At 36.2% G+C, this 23,169-nt stretch overlaps 1 protein-coding gene across 2 annotated transcripts in view; it reads left to right on the top strand.

Annotated features, from left to right (window-relative positions):
* YTHDC2 (YTH N6-methyladenosine RNA binding protein C2) overlaps nucleotides 1-23,169 on the top strand; it is a 90,536-nt gene that overhangs the window by 32,919 nt on the left and 34,448 nt on the right. For both annotated transcript variants that reach the window (XM_066382025.1, XM_066382026.1), the window contains 11 exons: nucleotides 23-158; nucleotides 8,335-8,461; nucleotides 8,652-8,717; nucleotides 11,724-11,902; nucleotides 12,365-12,461; nucleotides 12,542-12,629; nucleotides 12,714-12,794; nucleotides 15,879-15,961; nucleotides 17,767-17,872; nucleotides 19,348-19,467; nucleotides 19,765-20,037. In XM_066382025.1, the coding sequence (XP_066238122.1) occupies nucleotides 23-158; nucleotides 8,335-8,461; nucleotides 8,652-8,717; nucleotides 11,724-11,902; nucleotides 12,365-12,461; nucleotides 12,542-12,629; nucleotides 12,714-12,794; nucleotides 15,879-15,961; nucleotides 17,767-17,872; nucleotides 19,348-19,467; nucleotides 19,765-20,037 (1,356 nt within the window). The remainder of the gene's footprint in view (nucleotides 1-22; nucleotides 159-8,334; nucleotides 8,462-8,651; nucleotides 8,718-11,723; nucleotides 11,903-12,364; nucleotides 12,462-12,541; nucleotides 12,630-12,713; nucleotides 12,795-15,878; nucleotides 15,962-17,766; nucleotides 17,873-19,347; nucleotides 19,468-19,764; nucleotides 20,038-23,169) is intronic.

The raw sequence follows: 23,169 nt of genomic DNA on the forward strand, positions 1-23,169 counted from the left end.
TTTTGTTTTGTTTTCTTTAAAGACAGAAAAAGATGTGAATTGCCTTGAACCTTGGTTAATAAAAGAAATGGATGCTTGTCTTTCTGACATATGGCTGCATAAAGATGTTGAGGCCTTTGCTCAGGTTTTTCACCTTATTTTAACTGAAAATGTTAGTGGTAAGTGTAATTTATTTTTAAAAATTGTATTACTCTTATAGTTATTTATGCTGAAAATCTGTTAATTCAAAATAGATACACTACATTTTTTATTCACAACCAGTAACTTGTTCTTTTGGAGTATTTATTTCAAATGCACATATCAGGACCTTTTTAGCATAATACTGTTGGAATCCATGGGAGTCCGAAAAGACCAGAGTAACAGGCTTTTATTGAAAGGAAGAAAGAAACCCTGCCGGGCACTTCTCGGGGAGAAGGGCACTGAAACAGACTCTGAGGTAGAAATTTATTAAGGTGGGGGAGAGCTTTGAGCAAGTGTGCGTTAAGTCAGCAATTTGCATTGAGTCAGCAATTCTGGTATACTCCCTTCTGCAGTCTTACGATTTTGGCTTCCTGGAACGCTTCTCCTTGGGGCGATCGACCAGCTTCCTAGAACTGTTCTGCTTCAGGGGCGATAGTCCAACAAGCAAGAGTGGGGTCAGATAGACAAGCGGAACAGCAAAAGGGCAGTTGGAAGTTCTGGTGAATTTATGGATCTATCAAATACAATAAATAAATATTGTGTTATGCTATTCTTAACCTAGTTATAATAGAATAGTTTAAGGGAGTTTATGAGTGTATGACACTGTGCAGAAGTATATACTTTTATGTATATGTATTGTGCATATAAATGTACTTCTTCTACCTTTGTTAGTGTTGGAATTAAGCAAGACTCATGGAACAAAATACCTCGGCAAGGCAACTTTAATAACTTCCACAGAAGGGTGTGCTTCTGCTATTGAAAGCCAGCCAGCAAGCTTACGGGCAGAGGGCAAATCCTGTTTTTATACCTAACACAGGCCCTAGGATGCTGGGTCTTGCTCCATTGGCTGGAGTGTTGACCCTACAATCTTATTCTTTCTTGACTGGCTAGTTTAATGGCTATACCAAGGTGGAAGGGAGAGATGAGGATATCATTAACTAGGTAAGGGGGTTGGGGAATAGTCAGAAAAAACTGATGACCAGACAAAGGGGGCTGGGGGATTAGTAAACAAGTTAGTTATTTTTCATTCTACTCCCTGGTAAGGGGAATCCTAATGGAGGGGATTAGGAATTAGTTGAAGAAAAGAACATGAGTTAAACATTTCCTTTACCTTCAGGGGGAATATCTTGGATTTTCAAAAAGATTTGTGATTTAAAAAAAAGAAGAAAAAGCTTTGCTCTAGATTTTTAATTAAGTGAATGGAGAATTTTATCATACCTTTAGTTACGTAAGTTCGAGTTCTAATTCACATGTACATTCTGTATGTCATGTGGCATGTTTTCACTAGTGAATTTTCCTGATATTAGTTGATTATAGTGGATGTTGTCAACCAGAGGTGAGTTTCAGAACCCTGAGGCTTCTTGGTGAATGGTAGAAAAAAAGATCATAGAAAGTCAGTATTGAGAAAGATTTGATGTCCTGTCACCTGAACTTCTCAGCATTATTATTATTATTATTATTATTATTATCACTCCCTTCTTGAAACACTTTCTTTAGTTAACTTAAATTAACTTCTGATATTCCATACTTGATTTATTCTCATCTCCCTGGCTGTGACTTCTTGGTAGGGTTTTTCTCTTTTTCTTGACCTACAGTGTGTCCGTAAAGTCATGGTGCACTTTTGACCGGTCACAGGAAAGCAACAAAAGACAATAGAAATGTGAAATCTGCACCAAATAAAAGGAACCCTCCCAGTTTCTGTAGGATGATGTGGCAGCATGTGCATATGCACAGATGATGATGTAACACCGTGTATACAGCGGAGCAGCCCACGGCCATGCCAGTTGAGATGTGGGCGGTACAGAGGAAAGTTCAGTGAGTTCTGTGGCTTGCTAAATTCGAATCCATGACCAAAGTGGAACGTGAATAACGGCGTGTTTATAACGAAGCGCCCCCACATAGGATTAACATTACTCGGTGGGATAAGCATTTGAAAGAAACCGGCAGTTTGGTGGAGAGACCCCGTTCTGGTAGGCCAACAGTTAGTGACGAGTCTGTAGAGGCTATACGGGATAGCTACCTAAGGAGCCCTAAAAAATCTGTGCGTGAGCCCACATCGAACTGCACTGAATAGATATGAAAGTGGGAGAGTTTTCCTTTTATTTGGTGCAGATTTCACATTTCTATCGTCTTTTGTTGCTTTCCTGTGACCGGTCAAAAGTGCACCATGACTTTACGGACACACTGTATATATATGAAATGTCTGAGGCCTCAATCCTTAGACCTTCCTTCTATTTACACTTACTGTGTAGATTTCATCTAGTCTTAGCTTTGATATTTGTTTAAAATGACTTTAATTTTATGTCTCCAGTCCTGACCTCCTTCTCTCTTTAATATATCCTATCACTTGATATCTCCAGTTGTATGTCTATTGAATATAAAACTTTATATGCCCCAAACAATTTGATTCCCTCCTTACCTACCTCCCTTTCAACCTGCTCTTTCTTTAGTGTTCATAATCAGTTGTAGTAGATCTTTTAAAAATGCAAGTGCCTGGCTATCCTAGACCACTTGAATTTAAATGTAAGGTACTGCCTGACCAGGCAGTGGCACAGTGGATAGAGCATCGGACTGGGATGCGGAAGACCCAGGTTCAAGACCCCGAGGTCACCAGCTTGAGCGCGGGCTCATCTCTTTTGAGCAAAGCTCACCAGCTTGGACCCAACGTCGCTGGCTCGAGCAATGGGTTACTTGGCCTGCTTTAGCCCTACGGTCAAGGCACATATGAGAAAGCAGTCAGTGAACAACTAAGGTGTCGCAACGAAAAATTAATGACTAATGCTTCTCATCTCTCTCTGTTCCTGTCAGTCCCTATCTCTCCCTCTCTCTGACTCTCTCTCTGTCCCTGTCCCTATAAAAAATAAAATTAAAATTAAAAATTAAATGTAAGGTACTATAATTTATCTAGTTGCTAAGTCAACAAAACATCAAATCATCCTTGACTTTGCTTTCACAACCCACATATAATTCATTAACAAATCTTGTTAGCTTTACCTCTAAATAAATCAAAATCTGGCTACATGGCACTTCCCTTATTGCTTCAATCCTAGTATAAGCCAACATTTCTCTCCTGGACTATTGCAGTAGCCTGTTAACTGCTTCTATTATGTTATTGCAGTCTTTTCTCCAGAGAACAATCAGATCGATCTTTTCAAAAAGGAAATTGGATCATGCCACTTCCCTGTTCTTTGCTCTTCTTTAGCTTTTAATTATACTTTGAATAAAAATCAAAGACCTTTCCCTGATTTGGTCTCTGACTGCCTTTTTGGTCTCATTTTCTACTTCTGTTTTTCTTGTTCACTTTGCTTTAGCCACTCTTATCTTCATGTATGCTGGCACTTTCCCATCTTTGGGCTTTTATTTTGCTGTTTCCTATACCTGGAATTCTGTCTTCGTAGATACTTTTATGGCCTAATGTCTATTTCATTTAGGTTTCTACTTAGTGACTTCTCAGAGAGGCCTTTTCTGATCATTTTATTAAAATTGCACCCTTTTCTCACTATTTCTCTTTACTCTGCTTTATTATTTTTATTGGACAGTTGACCCTTGAACAGTGTGGAGTTAGTAGTACAGACCCCCATGCATTTGAAAATTTCATGTATAATGGTTGACTCTCCAAAAACTTAACTACAGTTCCTTGGAATCCCAGGGGTATCACTTCTAGGATCCCCTTAGGATACTGAAATTCACTGATACTTAAGTTTCTTATATAAAATGGCATAGAACAATGTATCATATATAAGTTGGCCTTATGCATCCACAAATTCCAAGTCAGAAATCGAAAATACTGTTTGAATAAGCACCCAATATTCTTTTTTTTTTTTTTTTTTTTAATTCAGTGAGAAGAGGGGGAGGCAAAGAGACAGACTCCTGCAGGTGCCCTGACCGGGATCCACCTGGCAAGCCCACTAGGGGGTGATGTTCTTTCCATCTGGGGCATTGCTTCATTGCTCAGCAACCAAGCTCTTCTTAGTGCCTGAGAAGGAGGCCATGGAACCATCCTCATGGAGCCTGGGTCCAACTTGCTCCAATTGAGCTATGGCTGCAGGAGGGGAAGAGAGAGAGAAAGAGAGAGAGAGAGACAAGAGGGAGATGGATGGAGAAGCAGATGGGTTCTTCTCCTGTGTGCTCTGACTGGGAATTGAACTGTGGACATCCACACGCTGGCCAATGATCTACCACTGAGTTAACCAGCCAGGGCCAGCACCCAATATTCAGTGTTTCTCAAATAATGATATAACTTTTAAGTATCCTACCAAATAATTATCTATTTGACTATGTTTAGTAATAGAAAGCTTACTACCTTTTTTAAAGACTTATTTTTTCAAATTTGATTTTTTTTTTATTAAGTGGGAGGTGGGGAGGCAGAGAGACAGACTCCTGCATGCAGCCTGACCAGGATCCACCCCAACCAGGATCCACCTGGCAAGCTCATTACCAGGCGATGCTCTGCCCATCTGGGGCCACTGCTCTGCTGCTCAGCAACCAAGCTATTTTAGCACCTGTGGTGAGGCCTTGGAGCCATCCTTAGTGCCTGGGACCAACTTGCTCAAACCATTTGAGCCATGGCTGCATGATGGTAAAAGGAAGATAGAGAGAGAAAGAGAGAGAGAGAGAAAAGGGGGAGGGGGAGGGGTAGGAAAAGCAGATGGTTACTTCTCTTGTGTGTCCTGACTAGGAATCAAACCCAAGACATCCACACGCCGGGCAGATGCTATACTGCTGAGCCAGTTGGCCAGGGCCAAATTTGATTTAATTGTTAATTTTTAAAAGTACATTTTAAAGTGAAATCTACCTATGTAACCTCTACCTTTTTTTGCTTCTTGGGAGATAATAAAGTATCTATTTTTGCCTAACAGAAATTCAGATATATGCAAATAGTTATTCTTTCTCCTATTTTTGTATTCTGGGATAGCCACACTTATGACTTCAACTATTCTTCTTTTTCATAACATGCTATCTAATTCTCTCCTGTCCTCATTTACCTCCTCTGGTTATGTTTTAGTTTGTCCCTTTTAAAAGCATGGTGTTCAGCCTGACCTGTGGTGGCGCAATGGATAAAGCGTCAACCTGGAAATGCTGAGGTCGCCGGTTCGAAACCCTGGGCTTGCCTGATCAAGGCACATATGGGAGTTGATGCTTCCAGCTCCTCCCCCCCTTCTCTCTCTCTGTCTCTCCTCTCTCTCTCTCTCTCTCCATCTCTCCCTCTCCTCTCTAAAATGAATAAATAAAAAAACCCAAAAAACAAAAAACAAAACAAATAAAAGCATGGTGTTCAGTCCTGAGTGATAACTCTCTTAGTGATCAGCTTTGGGTAGAGTAAATCTGTCAGCCTAAAAACCTCTACTCTTGACTTACAGTAATTCATCCTATAGTCAGTGTAACTTTTTCCAACCACATTTTTTACTGATTCAGATTGTCTTTGAAACTTCTAGTTCTTTTTTAACACATGATTAACTCTCCCTATAATTTACTTTTTGTTTTAAATTTTTTTGAGCTGAAGACATTTATTTATTCCTTTTAAATCTCATCATATAGGTAGATTTGGCCCATTGTTTCTGCTTACCAACTTTTTTTAGTTCTAATTGTTATCTGGCATATTAATGAACTTTCTCAGCTTATGAACTTGAAGAGGACTGTATCAATAACTAGGCATTATTTATCCTACAAGAGGCTTTTTGTTCAACATATGGGTGTGGTATTTCAAGTGGTTATAATACTATCTATTAATCTAACAAACCTCTTAAGAAAATAAAGGTCATTTGGCATTTCTTGTTCTTTGTAAATGTATTGTTGACTCCTGTTGATCTACTTTTTTCAACTTATCATTCATTTAAAAAATAATCTATATTTTGAAAAGTAAGTTGTTGTTTTTTTTGTATTTGGAAATGTAGCCATTTATTCATCTACAGTTTTCTGGCAGTCCTTTTTCTCCATTATTTTCTGAAATATATACTCTGAAGTTTACCAATCTTACCTGAAAGATGGGAAACTTAAACTTTGAGACATGTTGCTTTAAAATATTTATGAAATATTTTAAAGTATATATATATTATTTTTGATCCTCTTCCTAGATATATTTTTAGTGGATACCAGATGATTGCTTTCATAGTAGTCATCCTATGGACCCAGGTTCCTCTTCTTTATAGTTTTATTGGATATTTTTCAGACCTAGTATTTTAATGTCTTAAGCCTTATGGGATAAACTAAAATGTCTTTAGCTCTATGAACAGTTATTCCCTTCCCATCTATTTATTTCTCTTCTAAAATCTCAGCTTTTAATTGACACCAGAGTTGAAAATACCTTGTGTGATCCAGGAAACCTTGAGCTTCATCGATTTCTTTTTAATGCCATCAATTTTCCCATGTGATCCCATGGAAGCAGCTAGTAATTACCTGTGTTAGTAAGACCAAGCGTTCTCTGTCATGTTCTCTCTTCTGTTATCTATTGCTGCATAACATATGGTTCCCCAGTTTAGCAACCTGAAATATTACCTCACAGAGTTTCTGAGAGTCAAGAATCTGGGATTGGTTCTGGTTCCTAGTCACTTGTAAAATAGTGGTTAAACTGTTGTCAGGGGCTTTGGTTCTATGTTCATTAATATGCCAGATAACAATTAGAACTAAAAAAAGTTGGTAAGCAGAAACAATGGGCCAAATCTACCTTTTGGTCTGAAGGTTTACTGGAGCTGGAGGATTGCTTCCGAGAAGGCTCATTCACATGGCTGTTGGTAAGAACCTCACTTCATCTCTGCTGTTGGCAGAAGGCCGCAGTTGCTTGCCATCTGGATCTCTCCATAGGGCTGCCTTATTCTTTCCAGGATGTTACAGTTGGCTTCTCCCAGTGTGAGTGATTGAAGAGAGGAAGAGAAAAAGCAAACAGGCAGCTGTAGATACCTTTTATGACCTAATCTTCAGAGTTGCACGCTATTACTTTATTTGTTGTTTGTGAGTCACTTAGCCTAGCTCACACTCAGTGAGAAGGGAATTAGGCTCTACCCTTTGAAGGGAGGAGTATTAAAGAATGCTTGGATGTTTTAAAACATTCACGCTTACTCATGCCCCTCTGCTCAAAATATACACATTTTGGTTCTGTTTTCCGAGGCTGTTAATTGAATTTTTAGTGGAAACAGTAATTCTCATATAGTGAGTACAGATCATAATCTTGGCAGACCTCTTTAAAAATGTCATGTACCTGGCTATCCCAGACCTATTGAACTTGAATGTAGGAGTAAGGCATGATGACTCTCTGTGCTTTCAGAAATAAATTGTATGAGCTAAATCCCTTGTAAGTCTTCCTTCCCACCTTAAGAACCATTGATTTATATTAGTCCTGCATACCATGTTTTAGAGTGTTATTATGTGATGAGAATAATTAAGTATATATGGAAAATTAAAATTTCCTTTTGTAATTATCTTAAAATTTACTGTGGAGAATTTTTTTCAATGGTAATTTCTTTCTGAAGTTACCAATTTTATAATGTAAGCTAATTAGTGCTAAGCAATTACAATATAAAGCATTGCTTGAGAAATACATTCTAGAATGGAACTTAAATTCAATAGAACTTTAATTATTTTTCTCATGGAGGGTTTTTATGAGAAGTAAACTTTCTGCTAGTGTTTTTCCATTAAGAATCTTTGAAAATAGTAGCCTCAAATGATGGGGGGATAAAAGCAAAATGAAAGAACAGCAAAAAGTGGTTTTAAACTTTGTCACTTTTAATCATTCATTACCAGCTGCTGATGAAAATTAACTTTTTAATTTTTCTCTAATTCTGTCATGTCATTTGGTGATCAAGGCAATCTCTATATTTAGAAAGATAAGGGTTCTGCAATTCTGCAAGTTTGTAGCTCTCCTTTTCTGTTTTAATTGTCTTGGTGAGCTTAAAATATTTTACCAACTATCTTTTCTTCTCTGACCTTCCAATTGATAGTCCCTATTTCGTCCTGTTTATACTGAGGACATATCAATAACGTCTCCTGGGATGATATGAGTTAAGGGTTATATAATTCTGTTATAATGTAGCTGGGTGAAGGAGCATGTCCCAGGTTAATTCTCCTGATACTCAATTCTTTCGTTTAAATTTTAAAAATATTAAAGTGATTTAAAATATTTTGGAAATTTAACACGTATTTATCTTTTCCTTATTTCAGTTGATTACAAACATAGTGGCACCAGTGCAACAGCTCTGATGGTTGCTGCAGGACGAGGTTTTTCAAGTCAAGTAGAGCAGTTAATTAGTATGGGAGCCAATATCCATAGCAAAGCATCAAATGGCTGGTAATTTTAAACTGCATCCATTTTTTGTGTATCTTTGTATAGCTACATGTATCTTTTTTGATTTCTTGCTATTGTGTGATAATTGCTGGTACATCTCTAATGAGTGAATGAATAATTTTGAATGACTTAGTTTTATAATTTGTAGAACATTATTTCTCTGTCTTAATTTAATATCTTTGAATTTTGGCAGGATGGCTTTAGATTGGGCTAAACACTTTGGGCAGACTGAAATTGTGGATCTTCTAGAATCGTACAGGTAAAACTTTATACTATGTTTAATTCTAACTACTTTTTTTAAATATATTTTTTGAATTTTTCTGAAGTGAGAAGCAGGGAGGCAGAGAGACACTCTTCTGCACGTGCCCAACTGGGATCCATCCGGCATGCCCACCAGGGGGTGATGCTCTGCCCATCTGGGGTGTTTCCCTGTTGCAACCAGAGCCATTCTAGCGCCTGAGGTGGAGGCCATGGGGCCATTCTCAGTGCCTGGGCCAACTTTGCTCTAGTGGAGCCTTGGCTGCAGGAGGGGAAGAGAGAGACAGAGAGGAAGGAGAGGGGGAGGGGTGGAGAAGCAGATGGGCACCTCTCCTGTGTGCCCTGGCCGGGAATCGAACCCGGGACTTCTGCACGCCAGGCCGATGCTCTACCACTGAGCCAACTGGCCAGGACCCCTAGTTACTTTTTATAAAAACTTAGCTATGTAAATCATAGAAAGTGACAAATTTACAATCTCTTATCCAGACATTTCTTTTTTTGTAATTCTAAGAATTTTTCTGATTTTTTTTTTTTTTTGGTAAGTTGCTAATAAGATCCGCTAATTAGTTTTTATAAAAACTTAGCCATGTAAATCATAGAAAATGACAAATTTGCAATCTCTTATCCAGACATTTCTTTTTTTGTAATTCTAAGGAATTTTTCTGATTTTTTTTTTTTTGGCAGGTTGCTAATAAGATCCACTGTTTATATTTATCTTATTTTTAATTTTATTTTGAAAATGCAGAAGGGGAATTTCCAGTTAAACATGGTAGCTAAAAACATGTATTTATCTCTGCATTTTCCTAAAACATCACTAAAATGGTAAAAAAGGAATATAAAATAAAATTGTAAACTGACAAAGTTATTTGGCAGATCCAAATGCTCATTCTGGTATGGTAGGTTTTATTGTCATTTCAATACTAGCACTCAGAACTTGCAGTCCTTTTTAGTGCTAACATTTTGAATGTTTCAGACATTCTTATGCTGTTAGGTATATCTCACTAGACACTATAAATTAACAATAAAGTTATTATCTGGATAATATTTTAATTATCCTGATTAACTGGGCTTTCTTTTTATTTCCCAGATCATGACATTATCAATTATAAATTTCAAATATTTAAAATTATATTGGTTATGTTTGCTGCATAATTGATAATTGATATCTAAAGTTTATAACTTAAAACAAAGAACATAATATCTTCTTCATTCATGTGTTAAAGAGTAAGAATAAAACCTTGGAATGTTTTAAAATTGATCTTAAAATTAAATACTGCAATTATAGAGTTGTATAAGTTTAATATTTTCCCTGTTGAAAGCATTCTTATGTTTATCTTTTTGCTAAACTCTTTTAGAGTGATTGCACTATGCTGAACTTCCTAGAAATGTTATCAATAATTATTGGTAATGGCAATAGTTTGTATTTTTACATATAGGATAAAGAAGCAAGGCATTTATTTCAGTAATTTATGCTGATTCTGGCTTTTGGAAAATAGCATAATTAACCTGCTTTTGGTATAGAATTACCAAATTAAGAATCTTGTTAAGAATATTTTTTTAAATGTGGATTTTTCTTCAGTGTCATTTATTATAGTGAAGAATGAGAAAATAACCTGTTAAGAAAATGTACATGATAACCAGAAGTTTGGTTTTTAAATTTATTGAGATAAATTTTACAAACCACACACCGTATCTCCCCATGTATATGATGCACATTTTTTTCGAAAAATTTGGGGTCTAAAAACTGGGTGCATCTTACACAGTGTTTGTAGATTTTTTTTTACTTGCTTTTTCACGCTTGTTTTTGCATTCATTGTTGCAGACACAGATGAGGACAAGCTAATGGATGGGAGTTTTGACAGTGATGAGGAGTTGTATGAATTTTATGATGAATAAAACTTGAGTTCAATAACTTTATGTAATACATTTTTTTTTCAAATTTTGGGCACCAAAATTAAGGTGCATCTTATACATGGGATTGTCTTATACATGGGGAAATACGGTAATTCAACCATTTAAGTGTACAATTTAGTGGCTTTTTAGTATGTTTACAATGTTATGCAACCATTACCACAATCAATTTTGAGAACATATTACCCCAAGAGGAAGCCTTTACTAATTAGCAGTTACTCCTCATTTACCCTAACTTTCCCAGCTCTAGTCAAACACTAATCTACTTTGTGTTTCTACAGATTTATCTACTCTGGACATTTCAAAGAATTGGAATTTTATAATATGATTTGTTTTTTTGCAATTGGCTTCTTTCTCCTAGCATAATGTTTTCAAAGTTTATCCATCTTGCAGTATCCTTTTTTTGAGTAATATACCATTCTATGGACAGACCACATTTTGTGTATTCATTCATTAGCTGATGAACATTTTGGTTGTTTGCACTTTTTGACTGTGATGAATAATACTGATATGAACATTTGTCTGCAAATTTTTATATGGACATATACTTTAATTTTTTTGCATATATATATATATATATACACCTAAAAGTCAAATTGCTGGGGCATTATGGTAGCACTATGTTTAACATTTTGAGGAAATGTCACATTGTTTTCCAAAGTGGCTGCAATAGTTTATGTTCCTACTAGCAATGTATGGGGGGAAGTTCCAATTTCTCCACACCCTCTCAAACATTTTTTTTATTATAGTCATCAAAATCATTGTGAAATATTATCTCATGTGGTTTTAATATTTATTTCTCTAATGACTAATAACATTTTCACGTGCTTTTTGGCCATTGTATATTTTCTTTGGAGAAATGTCTTTAGTTTGTGTTTTTTAAAAAGCACTTATTACCAAATTATACTTTGAATAATGTACTTAAACCAAAGCATAAATTATAGCTAAGACATTAAGTATCACTTACCTTCCTTAGTGTATATTGTATTAAAAATTTGAAGAAGGACATAATGGGGCACATTAGCCTTAAAAGATTACTCTTTTTAATAAAAAATCGACTTGGTCCTTATTTACTTATTTATTTATTTATTTATAGTGCTTCGTTGGAATTTGGAAATCTGGATGAAAGTTCTCTGGTTCAGACAAATGGAAGTGATCTCAGTGCAGAAGATAGAGAACTCCTGAAAGCTTATCATCATAGTTTTGATGATGAAAAAGTAGACTTGGATTTGATTATGCATCTTCTATACAATATCTGCCATAGTTGTGATGCTGGTAAATAAGTGTTGTCTAAAACAGTATTTTTCAACCATCGGTCCAGGGACCAGTCCGCCAGAAATTTCATGCTGGTCCATGAAAGAGTTAATCACCCTGATACTGTATGAAGATTACAGACCTAATGATCTTAGTCAAATTCTCTTATGCTCAGGGTGATTTCTGCCTTATAGGTCCCTGAAATAACTCTCCTATTTTCATTGGTTCCCAAGTATAAAATAGTTGATAACCATTGATCTAAAAGACCTGGAACAAAAATGTATACTTTGATTTAAAAATTCATATTTTGTGTGTACAAATTTTTATGTAATTCCCTTGATAATGATGCACGATTTCTTAAATGTCATCTTATTACATTTTATCAGTACTTGAAAACGTGATGTAGTTTATTATAGCTAATTCTATTGATTGGGTTTGGTTTCACAGTGAAATTTAATATTAACAAAATCATTTTTCTCCAAGGTGCAATATTAATTTTTCTTCCTGGATATGATGAAATTGTTGGACTGAGGGATCGCATCCTATTTGATGACAAGCGGTTTGCTGACAGTACACATAGGTAAAAGCTAAAGCTTTATATTTTTTGCTTTATATAAGAGATACATACCATAGCATACTTTCTCTTTCCATTGTGAACAGATATCAAGTCTTTATGCTTCATTCAAATATGCAAACATCTGATCAGAAGAAAGTATTAAAAAACCCACCTGCAGGTGTTCGGAAAATAGTAAGCTTCATAATGTCTTATTTTTTCTATTTTATTAATCATTGTTTGTTTTTGTGTTAACTATAACATGACATCCCTTTACAGATCCTTTCCACCAATATTGCTGAAACCAGCATCACAGTCAATGATGTTGTCTTTGTTATTGATTCTGGTAAGGTGAAAGAGGTATGTATAGATAAGTTGTATTTTTAACTGAAATGAGGAAGGCTAAATTCTATTCAAATGCATACTTTTATAAGCAGAATTCACTTTATTGGAAAAATTTCTGGTTCTAGATAAATTTAACATAGTAAATGTTAGTGAGTATTCTGCCTTAAACAATTCAGTATATAGGATCTATCTTGTTATTTTAACAAATTATGCAAAACAATTATCTTTTCTCACTAAATACTAGGAGGAAAGTAAAAGGTTTGGCTAGTTACAGTGAAAATTTTATCAATTACATATTTTGTATGTTTTACATATTTTGTATGTTTTCCTTCTACATGTAGGAATGGCCTATGTCCTTCTTATTTATTGTTATGTCTTCAGTGCTACACATATAGTAGGTTTGCAAAAGATATTTAGTGCAAGAGAACCATGCTGAAATAAAGTGAACAAAACCATTAGCCTATCACCTGCTTTTATAAAAATAAATTTTATTGGGAAACTGCCATGTTTATTCTTGACCCACTCTCTGTGGCTACTTTTACACTGCAATGGCAGATACGAGTATTGCAACAGAAACCCTCTACAAAGGCTAAAATATTTAGTACCAGTTCCTACTGTAAATAAAGGCAATATAGGCCCTTGCTGGTTGGCTCAGTGGTAGAGCTTTGGTCTGGTGTGTGGATGTCCCAGGTTTGATTCCTGTCAGGGCACATAGGAGAAGTCCCCATCTGCTTCTTCACTCCTCCCCCTCTTCTTTTTCTCTCTCTCTTTTCTACTCTCCCACAGCCATGGCTTGATTAGAGCAAGTTGGCCCTGGGTACTGAGGATGGCTCCATGGCCTCTGCCTCAGGTGCTAAAAAATGGCTCCAGTTTCAACGAAGCAATGGGGTAGTGTCCCAAATGGGCAGAGCATCACCCCTTGGTGATCTTGCTGGGTGGATCCTGATTGGGACATGTGTGGGAGCCTGTCTCTGCCTGCCTTCCTCTCACTAAAAAAAACACCCAAAAACAGAAAGAATATAGGCAGCATATATGTTCTTTTAGTATTGGAATGCCTAGCAACTCTCAATATACTTAACCTTTCACTGAACAAATTGAAAATGATAGTAGTAGTTGATTTTTCAAGGAAAGAAGTACTATTCATGTTGTAGAAGGTGAATTATGTCCATTCTAGTGGAGATAAATGATTTTTTTTATGATAGAGACAGAGAGACAGAGAGAGGGACAGATAGAGACAGACAGGCGGGAAGGGAGAGAGATGAGAACCATCAATTCTTCATTGCAGCACCTTAGTCTTCTTAGGTGTACATTGATTGCTTTCTCATATGTGCCTTGATCAGGGGCTACAGCAGAGCCATTGACCCCTTTGCTCAAGCCAATGACCTTGGGCTCAAGCCAGCAACCTTTGGGCTCAAGCCAGTGACCATAGAATCTTGTCTATGACCCTACGCTCAAGCTAGCAACGCCGTGCTCAAGCTGGTGAGCCCTCACTCAAGCTAGCATCCTCGAGGTTTTGAACCTGGGTCCTCTGCATCCCAGTCCAATGTTCTGTTCACTGCACCACCGCTTGGTCAGGCTAAATGATTATTTTTAATGTGAAAATTTTGTTAATTACTTTATAATGTTTTCAATATAGTTTTTAGGAATAGCTTATTAAAAATAAAATATCATTATAAAATTTTGACATTTAATTATATTGGATATTGTAAAAGAGGGATATATTTTATTTTTTATAGGAGGATAAGAATATTATCATTAAAAGTCTGAATAAGGAATCAATGAAAATTCAGATTTTATTGCCCTAAAATTATCTAAAACTGAAGTAGATTTTGACTAAGAAATTAATTTCTTTAAATGTTATTTATCAAATAAACCATAGTTTAGAAGATGATGCTAGTGTCAAAAGTAATTTACATACAATATTGACAAATGTAATATTTCATTAAAAACTAAGCAACATCTTTACTAATCCCACAATTAAACTATTAGAACATTTGTTTGTTTTATATAGTTATTTTTCAAAAAAGAAAGTATATCACTGAATGAAGTATATATTTTAGTTAAGAATAAAATCTTTAAAAATATTTTTCTACAGTACATTTTCACTTTAGATTCTATGAGGAAGTATGCTGTAACAATCTGGATAGGCTAACTTCATTAGTCTCAGCAGGAGGTAAAATGGAAGGGGTTAAAATTTTTTCACTTTGAGATAGGATTGGTTCAGAAATTGTTGTTCTTATTTCTCCAGATCAAGCTCCCTGAAAAGTATTTTATAAAACTGTCTTTCCCTGATCATTTCTATTACCAACAGTAATGTAAATCTGATGGAAAGTGACATGGAGAGAATAGACCAGCTCTTTCCAGTCTTTGATGCTTGTGAGAACTGACTGCTATTACTCAGCTATAGCAGAGAGAAACAGATAGCTCAGCAAGGCACAGAGAGAGGAAGTTTTTAAGCTCTTCTGAGTTGTTTTCATTCTTTTCCTTAGAATGTTTTTATTCAGAAATCTGGATTAAAAAGAAATTAAGCCCTGGCTGGTTGGCTCAGCGGTAGAGCGTCGGTTTGGCATGCGGGGGACCCGGGTTCGATTCCCGGCCAGGGCACATAGGAGAAGCGCCCATTTGCTTCTCCACCCCGCCCCCCCTCCTTCCTCTCTGTCTCTCTCTTCCCCTCCCACAGCCAAGGCTCCATTGGAGCAAAGATGGCCCGGGCGCTGGGGATGGCTCCTTGGCCTCTGCCCCAGGTGCTAGAGTGGCTCTGGTCGCGGCAGAGCGACGCCCCGGAGGGGCAGAGCATCGCCCCCTGGTGGGCAGAGCATCGCCCCTGGTGGGCGTGCCGGGTGGATCCCGGTCGGGCGCTTGCGGGAGTCTGTCTGACTGTCTCTCCCTGTTTCCAGCTTCAGAAAAAAAAATACAAAAAAAAAAATAAAATAAAATAAAAAAGAAATTAGTCCCCTGTTGTCATTATCTAATCAAGAGGAGCTTTGAATTAAACTTGGCATATTAAATATATATATATGTAGTAATATTTTTGCTATTTCTTCTTAAATACCTTTTATGTTTTGACATGAAGTTGATTTAAATATTACAATATTACAGAAATCCTTTGATGCACTGAATTTTGTTACAATGTTAAAAATGGTGTGGATTTCCAAAGCTAGTGCCATACAACGAAAAGGCAGGTAATGTCTATCTAATGTACATATTATCTTCTTTCAAGTCTTTAAGGAATGAATTGGTAGAGACAAAAATGATGGTAGGAGGTTCTTTCTAATAATTCCATTTATAGGGAGAAATGAGAGTAGCCTGGATTGTTATAGAGGTGGTAGAAATAAAGAGAAGTAGATAATTCACTCAGGAGACATTTAGAAGAGTAGTATTGGTGATCATCTGTCCAGGGGTTCAGGGGTAAGGAATATAGTGGAATCATGGGTGTCATACATGTTCTTTTTTTTTTTTCCAAAGAGAGAGGGACATATAGGGACAGACAGAGAGGCAGGGAGAGAGATGAGAAGCATCAACTCATAGTTGTGGCACTTTTAGTTGTTCATTGATTGCTTTCTCATATGTGCCTTGACTAGGGGGTTACAGCTGAGCCAGTGACCCCCTTGCTCAAGCTAGCAACCTTGGACTCAAGCCAGCAACCTTGGGCTTCAAGCCAGTGTAACCATGGGGTCATGGCTATGATCCCACACTCAAGCCAGCGACCCTGCACTCAAGCTGGTGATCCTGCGTTCAAGCTGGTGACCTAGGGGTTTCAAACCTGGGTCCTCAGCATCCAGGTCAATGCTCTATCCACTGTGTCACTGTCTGGTCAGGCAGTACAGGTTCTATTTCAGAGAATTTTGTGGATAGTGATGCCATTGTCTGGTAGGGAAAATGGGAAGAGTAGTTATGTTGAGGAAAATAATTAATTTTTGCTTGTGTTGATCTAGAGCTGACTATGGAATATCAAGCGGAGTTAAGAGGCTTCTGAAGTATAGGTTAGAATTAGTATAAAGAGATCTAGATGGATAGAAATTAAAGACAGGAGGATAATGAAAATCACCTTGAGAGAGGGAAGAATAAGAAGAGCAGAGGTGAGTCCAAACTCAGAGGAACATCAACACTTAAGGATTTGCAAAGAGAACTTCTCAGAGGAGGCTGTCCAGGTGGGAGAACTGATGGGTGTATAGTAAGGGAAGCATTTGATGAAGGAAGAAATGGTCCAACAATGTTAGAGTTTATAACCTGTATCACATTCTGTTATAGTTTTGTTTGCCACTGTGATCTGTGAGCTTTGCGAAGATAGGGATTGTTTCTGTATCTTTATCACTTAGCATATTCAACCTTGCCATTAGCAGATATAGCAACTGGGTGAAATTAAAAGATTACTTTTCCTCAAAATAATTTTGTCACTGTCTAAAAAATTATACAAATCTCTATGATGATGGGATAAATGACACTGCCTTGGGGTTGTGTAATCATGGATAATTTGTATAACTTGCATCAGTGTACCTGAACACAGTGCTTGGTATCAGCTCAGTAAAGTTGGTCAAATTTAAATTACCATATGTTTATTCATGGTTTATTTTTTACTCACTTTCATATATAATTCTTTTTTTTTATTTCTACCATCAGCTTAGACTGTACAGAGGTGGGCAAAAGTAGGTTAATAATAATATCAATAATAAATACAATAAATAAATAAATAATAATACAAGCATAAACTGTTTCACATCCTCACACTGTAAACCTACTTTTGCCTACCCCCGTATATCATGTAGGTATCATTCATGAATCTTACTTTATAAATGAGATAATTAAGTCCTAGACAACTGAAGTGCCTTCTGAAAGGATTCATAGAGGATAAGTATCAGAATAGAGATTCAAACTTAGATGTCCTGATACTGGTTTATTTGTTTTGTCTCCTAAATCACATTGGTTATACAGTTTTCATATTATGGTCTTTATTCCTTGAGTCATACTTTTATATTTTACTTTAAAGGGCAGGGCGATGTAGACCTGGAATTTGTTTCCGTCTGTTCAGTAGACTTCGATTCCAGAATATGTTGGAATTTCAGACTCCAGAACTTTTGAGAATGCCATTACAGGTAGAAGTATACTTAATTCTAAAAGCCTATTTTTGTGGGTGAGGGAGGAGAAGGGACCATTTCAGCTTATGCTGATTGTATTTTTCAGTAATCAATTTATAAAACAAAATTATTAAATACATATTATGGAGAGTGGTTATGTATATAACTAATATTTTTTATATATAAGAAAATTTATTTCATAAATGTCCAAAGTTTTAAAGAATTACTTGAGAACACTTAAGTGATAATACAGTTTATATAAGCATATCATTTGTTTTTATGCAGCATTCTAAGAGTCTGTCAACCATGTAGTGTTCACTATTATATTCTCAATGAGGATTAGAAAACAAATTATTTAAGGTCCAAAACATAACACGAAAATCTCAGTTTAAAATGCTGATATTACCTTGGTAGATTTGGAAATAAGTTCATTGAGATTTTCTGCCCTTGTTTTCCTTTGGGTTTTCTGACTTCATGCAACAGCCAGACATGGTAGCTTCTGGGGAAAACTATCAGAACATTAATATGATACTTTGATGTGCTGAGCTAGATGCTGATTTCCAGATTTTTAAAGAGACACTGGATCAGATTTTGGTTACCACTTACTTAGATGACTTCTTACTCCCTCATGCTCATGTGCCATTCTATGTATGTTCCTCTTAGAATTAAATACAAAATTATATCCACTGCCTAAATTATCTCTCCTACTTGTGTTTCCAATTTAAATGTTTTAGTTCTTTCCTTTTGTCTTCTCTTGACTCATACCTGTAATTTCAATTTCCCCACCACATCTTATTTGTTTCTATCTTAGGGCTTTCATATGTGCTGTCTTCTCTCCCTAGACTCCTCCCACCCCTTATTCCTTTAACTCCAACTCAATTTTTACATCTTAGTTTAAGATCATTTTCTCAAAGAAATTGTTTTTGACTTCCCCATGGCCTTTTCCTGCTTGTTCCTCAACTTGATTAAATGTTTTGTTTTACCTCTAAAGTTCCGTGTCCTACATAGCACTTATCACAATTGTAATTAAGAAGTTAATTACATAATTATTCTGTTTTTCACACACAGTGAAACTCCGTAAGGGCAGACATTTGTCTGAAAATCTGTCCTCTTCTTTTTCTCCAATTGGCTGCATAATATCTAGCACTTAGTAAGTACTTAAGTATTTGTTGAATGGATTCCAGAATGTAAAGGAGGAAAAAAGATTTTTTTGGACAGTGACTCTTATATGTAAAATCAGTATGAGGAGACATTGTCAATGGTGGCAATGGTAATCTTAATATGAGTTGTTGGAGGGTGTTTGTAAAAATCTGGTTCCTATGGCAAAGCATAAGCCCATCTTTCATTGAAAGATATTGTTTCCTTTACTGTTCATTTTAATCAGAGATTCTGCTAGTCTTTATTTGGGAACTATAGTTCTCATGAGTTCTTTAAAAGTAAAAATCACTTATAAATTTTAATATTTCAAAATTATTTGCTATTCTAATTTACAGGAACTTTGTTTACATACCAAGCTGTTAGCCCCAGTTAACTGTCCTATTGCTGACTTCCTTATGAAAGCTCCTGAACCTCCACCAGCTTTAATTGTGAGAAATGCTGTACAAATGCTTAAGGTTGGTGTCTTCACAGTTTTAGTTAACCTATTTTACTTGAAACTTAAGCCAAATGAGAACACATCTTAACTAATTTTGTACTTTAAAAAATTATCTTAATCATGTACTTTGACTAATACTGTTGTAGTTATAATAAAACTAGTTTTTTTGTATATTTGAAACAAAATATATTTTTTGTGAGATGTGATAGCAAAACAAAATTTACATTCTTTTTCTTACAGATTGTTTTTAGGTATGTCACTTGCTTAAGCGTTGTTTTCGGTTATGTCAAGTTCTGTTTTGTATCCTTTTATTTAGACAATAGATGCAATGGATGCATGGGAAGATCTCACTGAACTTGGATATCATTTGGCTGACTTGCCAGTAGAACCACATCTTGGTAAAATGGTCCTGTGTGCTGTTGTTTTAAAGTGTCTGGACCCCATCCTTACAATTGCTTGCACACTAGCCTATCGAGACCCCTTTGTCCTGCCAACCCAGGCCTCTCAGAAACGTGCAGCTATGCTTTGTAGAAAACGTTTCACTGCAGGAACTTTCAGTGATCATATGGCACTTCTCAGAGCATTCCAGGTACTATCAGTGTTACTTTATTTCTGAAAATGTTGCTGGTTAAACACACTCCTTGAGCAAGTGTAAGAAATTTAAAAAGTAGATATGATTCCATTAATTTTGTTTCATTAGAAAGTCAACTTTTTTAATAGCCCAGAAGAAAACCTTCCTACTGTTAAGTATGTTAAAATTGTCAGTTTTTCTCTACCATTTTTCTTTCATTTCCTCCTTGTTAGGAATATGTGTATTGTTTTGTATATATTTTTTTATTTTTATTTATACTTGTATTTATTTTCAATACTCAGGTTCCTTATCTTTCAGTAATATCTTAGGTGAGGAATGCTCCAAAATTTTAGTTAATAAATATTGTATATTATTCTAGTATGTAGAAGAAAGCTTGAAAGAAAATTATCTTGATTTTAATATAATTTTTTAGAGTACATCTTTTTCTTGTGTGTTCAAGACACTATGCTAAAATCTTAATTTTATACAGCAGAATCATAGGATCATTTAGAATCTCTTAAGATAATAGAAATGAAAAATTGAGGGAAGTGCTAAATGGGAAAAAAAGATAAGGAAAGTGAGACTCTGAAGAAGGGAAATTATATGTAATTTAGAGATTTATATGCAGGGAAGAAAATGTTACTTCCTGAAAAGGTAGACATGTTATTTATCCTTAAATTCTCTTAAATGTAGTCTATACCTGTACATTAAAAAAATTTTTTTTTGTTTATGCAGAAAGTACTTTTTTCCCAAGCATTTTTTTATAATGCATACAATTTACACAAATAATGATAACCTTTTTTGTGAGCATTAAACAATGGATAATGCATTGCTATTAATTGAGTCTGTTCAGTACCATATATTTTAAAGATCAGTTGCATGATAATAATTAGAGGGAGATTTGGAGAATTACTGTCTATTTCTTGCTTTTCCCCTACTCCCTGAAAAGCAGAGAAGATAGATAATACTGCTTTTTTATATTCCAAAGGAAAAGAACGCATTTTCAATAGGAGCTGTTTTATTCTGCACATTGATGGTTTCTAGAAATTCCACTTTCCAGTCTCAGACTGATTAGGAGGTTTATAAAAAGGTTATTTTGGGAAGAATGGAGGATTCTTAGGTATAACTGATGTTATGATGGCTTAGTTGAAAAATCTCCATACTCTTCATGGAGAAAAATTAACAGCTATATATGAAAGGTAAATGTTTTTACATAGCTGGTCAGTTAGGTTACCTGATATTTAGTTCTTTCACAGGGATTTTATAAACTCAGAGGCTTTCATAGCATTTGAGTATAAATTAACTAATGATACATTTTATTTGATCACAAAGTTTTAGATTTTATTTTTATATTTAATTTTTAAATTATTTTTTAAAAATTAAGGTATAATTGGCATGTAAGTTTCAGGTGTACAACATAATGATGTACTATTTGTAAATCTAATTAAAACATTCATCATCACACCGTTGAAATTTTTTTTTTTTTTTTAATAAATAAATTTTTATTTTAATGGGGTGACATCAATAAATCAGGATACATATATTCAAAGATAACATGTCCAGGTTATCTTGTCGTTCAATTATGTTGCATACCCATCACCCAAAGTCAGACTGTCCTCCGTCACCTTCTATCTAGTTTTCTTTGTGCCCCACCCCCTCCCCTCCTCCTCTCCCTCTACCCCCCCCCCCCCCCCCCCGTAACCACCACACTCTTGTCCATGTCTCTTAGTCTCATTTTTATGTCCCACCAATGTGTGGAATCCTGCATTTCTTGTTTTTACTGATTTACTTATTTCACTCTGTATAATGTTATCAAGGTCCCACCATTTTGTTGTAAGTGATCCGATGTCATCATTTCTTATGGTTGAATAGTATATCATGGTGTATATGTGCCACATCTTCTTTTTTTCTTTGTTCATGTTTTTTTTTTTTAAATAATTTTATTTTCTTAATGGGGCAACATCAATAAATCAGGATACATATATTCAAAGATAACAAGTCCAGGTTATCTTGTCGTTCAATTATGTTGCATACCCATCACCCAAAGTCAGATTGTCCTCTGAAACCTTCTTCTAGTTTTCTTTGTGCCCCTCCCCCTCCCCCTTTCCCTCTCCCTCTCCCCTCTCCCCCCATAACCACCACACTCTTATCAATGTCTCTTAGTTTCACTTTTATGTCCCACCTACGTATGGAATAATGCAGTTCCTGGTTTTTTCTGATTTACTTATTTCACTTCGTATAATGTTATCAAGATCCCACCATTTTGCTGTAAATGATCCGATGTCATCATTTCTTATGGCTGAGTAGTATTCCATAGTGTATATGTGCCACATCTTCTTTATCCAGTCATCTATTGACGGGCTTTTTGGTTGTTTCCATGTCCTGGCCACTATGAACAATGCTGCAATGAATATGGGGCTGCATGTGTCTTTACGTATCAATGTTTCTGAGTTTTGGGGGTATATACCCAGTAGAGGGATTGCTGGCTCATAAGGTAGTTCTATTTTCAGTTTTTTGAAGAACCACCATACTTTCTTCCATAATGGTTGTACTACTTTACATTCCCACCAACAGTGTATGAGGGTTCCTTTTTCTCCACAGCCTCTCCAACATTTGCTATTACCTGTCTTGTTAATACTAGCTAATCTAACAGGTGTGAGGTGGTATCTCATTGCAGTTTTTTTTTTTTTTTGGATTTTTCTGAAGCTGGAAACGGGGAGAGACAGTCAGACAGACTCCCGCATACGCCGACTGGGATCTACCTGGCACGCCCACCAGGGGGCGACGCTCTGCCCCTCCGGGGCGTCGCTCTGTCATGACCAGAGCCACCCAAATGCCTGGGGCAGAGCCCAAGGAGCCATCCTCAGTGCCCGGGCCCTCCCCGCTCCAATGGAGCCTCGCTGCGTTAGGGGAAGAGAGAGACAGAGAGGAAGGAGAGGGGGAGGGGTGGAGAAGCAGATGGGCGCTTCTCCTGTGTGCCCTGGCCGGGAATCGAACCCGGGACTTCTGCACGCCAGGCCGACGCTCTACCACTAAGCCAACCGGCCAGGGCTCATTGGAGTTTTGATTTGCATTTCTCTAATAACTAAAGAAGATGAGCATCTTTTTATATATCTGTTGGCCATTTATATTTCTTCCTGGGAGAAGTGT

The sequence above is a fragment of the Saccopteryx leptura genome, chromosome 4, assembly GCF_036850995.1.
Source record: "Saccopteryx leptura isolate mSacLep1 chromosome 4, mSacLep1_pri_phased_curated, whole genome shotgun sequence".
Taxonomy (NCBI): Eukaryota; Metazoa; Chordata; class Mammalia; order Chiroptera; family Emballonuridae; genus Saccopteryx; species Saccopteryx leptura.